This window comes from Mustelus asterias, chromosome 9 (assembly GCF_964213995.1).
Source record: "Mustelus asterias chromosome 9, sMusAst1.hap1.1, whole genome shotgun sequence".
Classification (NCBI taxonomy): domain Eukaryota; kingdom Metazoa; phylum Chordata; class Chondrichthyes; order Carcharhiniformes; family Triakidae; genus Mustelus; species Mustelus asterias.
This window is the reverse complement of record NC_135809.1, coordinates 47,917,825-47,922,978: the sequence shown is the minus strand read 5'-3', so window position 1 is coordinate 47,922,978 and position 5,154 is coordinate 47,917,825. Positions and strand designations below refer to the sequence as shown.

At 46.9% G+C, this 5,154-nt stretch overlaps 1 protein-coding gene across 1 annotated transcript; it reads left to right on the top strand.

The window, feature by feature from the left end:
• The first annotated feature begins 845 nt into the window (after nucleotides 1–845).
• fezf1 (FEZ family zinc finger 1) lies at nucleotides 846–3,635 on the top strand. Its single transcript, XM_078221342.1, has 4 exons — nucleotides 846–1,556; nucleotides 1,703–1,837; nucleotides 2,875–3,007; nucleotides 3,370–3,635. Exons 1-4 carry the CDS (start codon nucleotides 846–848, stop codon nucleotides 3,633–3,635), a joined length of 1,245 nt encoding a protein of 414 aa, XP_078077468.1.
• The last annotated feature ends 1,519 nt before the right edge of the window (nucleotides 3,636–5,154 follow it).

Below are 5,154 nucleotides of genomic sequence, written 5' to 3'. Positions count from 1 at the left end.
TGTGTGAATGTCAGAGTGCGTGCGTGTGTGCGAGTGAGCGTGTGTGTGTGGAAGTGTGTGCGTGTGTGTGTGTTTATTTGCGTGACTGTGTTTGTGTGTGTGTATGTGTGTTTGTATGTGCGTGAGTGTTTGTGTGTATGTGTGAGAGTGAGTAAATGTGTGAGTGTGTGTGTATGTGTGAGTGTGTGTTTGTGTGCGAGTGAATGTGTGTGTGAGTGTGTGTGTTTGTGTATGTGTGTGTGTGTGTTTGAGTGAGTGTGTGTGTGTGTGTGTGTGTGAGAGAGAGAGTGTGAATGTGTGTGTTTGTGTATGTGTGTGTGTGAGAGAGAGAGTGTGTGTGTTTGAGTGAGTGTGAGAGAGAGTGTGTGAGAGCGTGTGTGTGTTGGGGGTGGGGGTGGGGGAGGTGTCTCTTTTCCTGGGCGGGCGAGAGTCTGTTCGCCAGTGACGAGTAAAGCGGAACGCCAGCCCACTAAGGAAAAAGACACAAATAAAAACTTTGATTGCGGACTGCTGCAAGTGAATTAGTGACTTTATCAGCTCATCTCCAGATGGGAACATGAGCGAGATGTATGGAGCGTTATTGGCACAACACCTTGTAATGGGCACTGCTTGGTAGGATTGGTCGCTGAGTGTCACACAGGCTGCAGTGTGCTAATGTTGTGTCTATTTCCGTCCAAATCTGCAACACGGAGAAAAGGGGCGTCACACACACACACCACAAAAAGAGCAAGTAGATCTTTAGCATACAAACAGATATGGACAACACTTACTCTCACCGCTACCGCGCAGATAAGATCCTTGGAGCCACTTCTACTGGGAGAGAGAGTCGGCATACTGGGGACGGTATGGTCAGCACTTCTAAACCCTTGGCTTTCTCCATTGAGCGAATAATGGCCAGGACTCCAGAACCAAAGTGTGCCCCTTACCCAAACCTGCTGCAAGGATCGGTGAGCAAGGGCGAGCCCAAACACGTGTTCCACCTGAACTCTTCTGTGCCCTGTATGATCCCACTGCTGCCCCTGGGTTACGAGAGCAGCTCCAAAGTTGCACTGGCCGGCGCAGAGCTCCGCAAAAGCCACTTGGAGACTTCCTACGACTGCACCCACTTGGTGAACTGCGGCGTGCCGTCAGCCAAAGTGGACGCGTCGAACCTGTCGCCGCCGCTGGAGCAGTACCGGCTGATCCGGCCGCGAGTGGTTAACCAGTCCTCCTTCCATGCCATGGGGGCTCTGTGCTACCTCAACTGCGGCGACGGCCCGTGCCCTCCGCCGGCCACCATCTTCAACGTGCACCCGATGGCCTCCTACCTGCTGGGCTCCCCGCTGGCCCTCCAGCAGAAAGCCTTCCTCGCCGACAGGAACAAGGTGTTGCTGCAGCCCTCCGCGGACAGGTACCCGGCGCCTTTCAAGGAGCTGTCCCCGGCTGAGATTCAGCACTATGTGAAAGAGAGCGCGCAGTTCCTCTCGGAGAAACTGGTCCTGAAACAATCCTGCAAACTCAACAGCAACTCGCCCAGCAGCAAGCCCAAAGTGTTCACCTGTGAAGTTTGTGGAAAGGCAAGTTTCTACTTCCAATTGCTGCTCCCCCCCGCTAATCTCATCTAGACATTTGAGGAGTTTTCAGTGTGTCAATTCATGAGAATCTAATTCCTCTCGTCCCCACTCCCCCCCCCTCCCTTCCCTCTCTCATTTTGTGTTTTTAGGTATTTAACGCACATTATAATTTAACCCGTCATATGCCGGTTCACACTGGAGCCCGACCTTTCGTTTGTAAAGTCTGCGGCAAAGGTTTTCGCCAGGCCAGCACCCTGTGCCGACACAAGATCATTCACACACAGGTATGTCTGTCTGCTCGCAGCCGCTTCTTCCCACCCAGACTCAGTTCACTGGAACCCCCCCGAGGAACGCCACAGCCGAGAGCGAGTCCAAAACTGCTGGAGCCCTTTGGAGCCAATGTGCTGGTGAAGTCTGGGCTTGAGAGCCCTGAGGGTCGGGGAAAGAGTTCAAGCATCCGGTGTAAGAAAAATATGGCGAATGAAGTGGAACCCGCTGCTTCACACCGGGGTGACGAAGTTTACAATGGGAATGGGAGGGGGGGGGGGGGGGGACACACACAACGTCCTGAACATGAAAAAGGTCTGTGTGTCCATGAATTGTGCAATGGTTAACTTGTAGAAACGGAGATGTGGATAGAGGGGATAATCCTCAGGGAAACAAAGAAGGGGAGACGGTACATGGACGGGGTGGGGGGGTGGAGGGGGGTTGGTGTGGGAGGGGGCAGTCTGAACGTGGGTAGAGGGACAGGGGGCAGACTGAACGTGGGTAGAGGGGCAGACAACGTGAGTAGAGGGGCAGGGGAGCAGACTGAACGTGGGTAGAAGGGCAGGGGGGCAGACTGAACGTGAGTAGAAGGGCAGGGGCAGTCTGAACGTGGGTAGAGGGGAGCAGGCTGTCCATTCTATTTGTAAACCTCTCAATGTCTTCTCTCTCCATGTGCTGTCTTTCCCCCTCTCTGTGTTCCTGGAGAGTCTTCCCCCCACCCCCTCACCCCACCCCCACTCTCTGTGTGCATCTGAGCAGGGTAATGGGTTGAGGAGATTAAGCTCCCACACTGGCTATTCCCTCCTTGTGATGTGGGAAATGATTACGGACCATTATTTCTGGAGTGGGTGATATATTTTGTTTAGTGAGCGTTCGCTGGAGGGGGGGGGGGGTCCTATTTTCAGCTGACTGTGATATATATATACATATTAAAAGAGAGTTTGGCTCAGATTAAGCAGATTCACTGCTTGGGAAATGGAAAGCTTTGTGTAAACGTGTTGCTTAGACGCCGCTGATACATTTAGTGAATTTTCCATTTTCCATCAATCGGCAGGAGAAACCTCACAAATGCAACCAGTGTGGAAAAGCGTTTAACAGGAGTTCCACACTCAACACCCATACCAGAATACACGCTGGTTATAAACCCTTTGTCTGCGAGTTCTGTGGGAAAGGGTTTCACCAAAAAGGTAGGACTTTGGGGGAACTTGGTGGGAATCACCACGAAACGAGACAGAGAGTTTCTAATGTCAGCGGAATGAATTCATCTTTGTTTAATATCTACATAAGTTTCCATACGAATGATTTGAAATGACATGCGTGAGTCCACAAAAGTTAATTCGCCTATCCTAAAACGACTTCTTTTAGGAATAATTTATTGGGAAATATTTCTAGTTTGGAAGAAGGTGCTGACACTTTTCACTGTTTCGTGAAGCATTCATTCATCCTCACATGGTCCAGAATCCAGCCAAAGTCAATCGTTAACTTACAGGGGTTATTTTTTTTTTGTTCTGCCTGTTCTCTTTAACTCCTCGTCTTGCATCGTTTTCAGGTAACTACAAGAACCACAAACTAACTCACAGCGGGGAGAAACAGTTTAAGTGCAGCATCTGCAACAAGGCTTTTCACCAGATTTATAACCTGACCTTCCACATGCACACACATAACGACAAGAAGCCCTTCACCTGCTCCGCTTGTGGCAAGGGCTTCTGCCGGAACTTTGATCTGAAAAAACACGTCAGGAAGTTACACGACAACTGCCCGGGATCCCGTTCCTCAGTGGCAGACATGTCCATGGAGGAACAGCTTCGGAAATAATCACGAGACCGGCGGACACACGCCAACATCGATATATATATATATATATATATATACACACATATCTAAACGCTAAGTACAGTTTGCATGCAGATTTCTATTATATATACAAAAATGAATAAAGACTCGGACATGGAGATTGATGCGACTCGAAGGCCTTTTATCTGATACAGTTTGGGAAAAGAACTCGCTTCATCTCAGGCTCGAAGAGATGTAGAAAAAAAGTATAATGTATTTATTTGGATCTATTTCGTCCCCCTGCTGCATGGATTTCGACCCTTCGGATTTGTTCATTTCTCACCTAATTACAGATGACACTGAACTCAGTGGCCACCCTGGCAATGGGAGACTTGTGGGCTCTTTGGTGTCCTTGCCTTGATTTCCCGCGCTGTCTCTTTCTCTCGCTAAAGTTGTATAAAAAAAAACCCCGGCTCCTTCATTTCTGTGTTTTAAAGAAATGTTCATCCATTGTCAGGAAGAGAAATCGTCGCGACCTGACCCTGCTGTATGTTTTGATGATGAAATAAATTCTTGTAATTCTCCAGACATTGGAAGAATTTGCATGTTTTTGAGAATGTGATTTTGAGAGTTGAGGTTTTAAATTAAACCATTCTGTTAACCCATGCAATATTTTATCATTATATACCTGCTCGCTATGTGAATCATATACATTGGCGTTCCCCTCCCTCGAATTTGAAGCATATATGTTATTCTACACACATACATATAGATACGCCTCACTATTTACCACACTGTACTGCAAACTATAGATCTGTAGAATAATTTAGTAAGTGGGCAATTTATGAGCCGCGATGACTAGTTTTCGAGTCACCTGCACGTTGTAATCAATATTGCAAATTTAAACAACTTGCTTTGTGCTTCTAATAGAATTACCGAAGAGAAGGAAAACAGTACATAGAATTAACAGCCGGAGGCAAAAAAAATACAAATCGGTACGGCAATGGGGTAAGTGAGTGAAACTGTTTAGAAAATGATATATTCGTAGGCGATCATAATAGATCGAATTAACCCATTTTATAAAGATGAGTGGTGGCCCCCACTAAATATTGTTCTGTAATTTTTTTGCAATGGTCTTCCCAACTTGATTTGACTGATTTAAAAGCCTTTTTTCTCTATCTAAAAATTAATTGCAGCTTGCTGTCTATATCGGCCTATTAAAATGCAAACTGTTATGACATTAATTAAGGGGAGTTTAATGAATAAAGTGTGGGCTACACGCGGCTGATTTGAAGGTATAATGATCAGCAATTACTGAGTCCTCTTGAAAAAAAACACATTCGAGTGAACGGGCATGAATTGACGAAGAAACGACGTCAACTCAAATTAGCACGACAAGCAGCTCATGAAGACAACATTTCAGAAAGCAATTTTCTTTTGGCAGGAGGGGGGGAAATAATTTATTGTAAATTCATGCATTTATTAAGGCGAATCAGGAGCATTTTAACCAGTTATCCAATTAGAGAGAATAACACATACAGGCGAGTTATGTGAAACTCAA

Bases quoted from the DNA above. Each gene is read 5' to 3' on its own strand.
- fezf1 (XM_078221342.1), top strand. From the start codon at position 846: ATGGTCAGCACTTCTAAACCCTTGGCTTTCTCCATTGAGCGAATAATG. The intron at 1,838-2,874 runs GTATGTCTGTCT...ATCAATCGGCAG, and splicing joins ACAAGATCATTCACACACAG to GAGAAACCTCACAAATGCAA. The intron at 3,008-3,369 runs GTAGGACTTTGG...CATCGTTTTCAG, and splicing joins GAAAGGGTTTCACCAAAAAG to GTAACTACAAGAACCACAAA.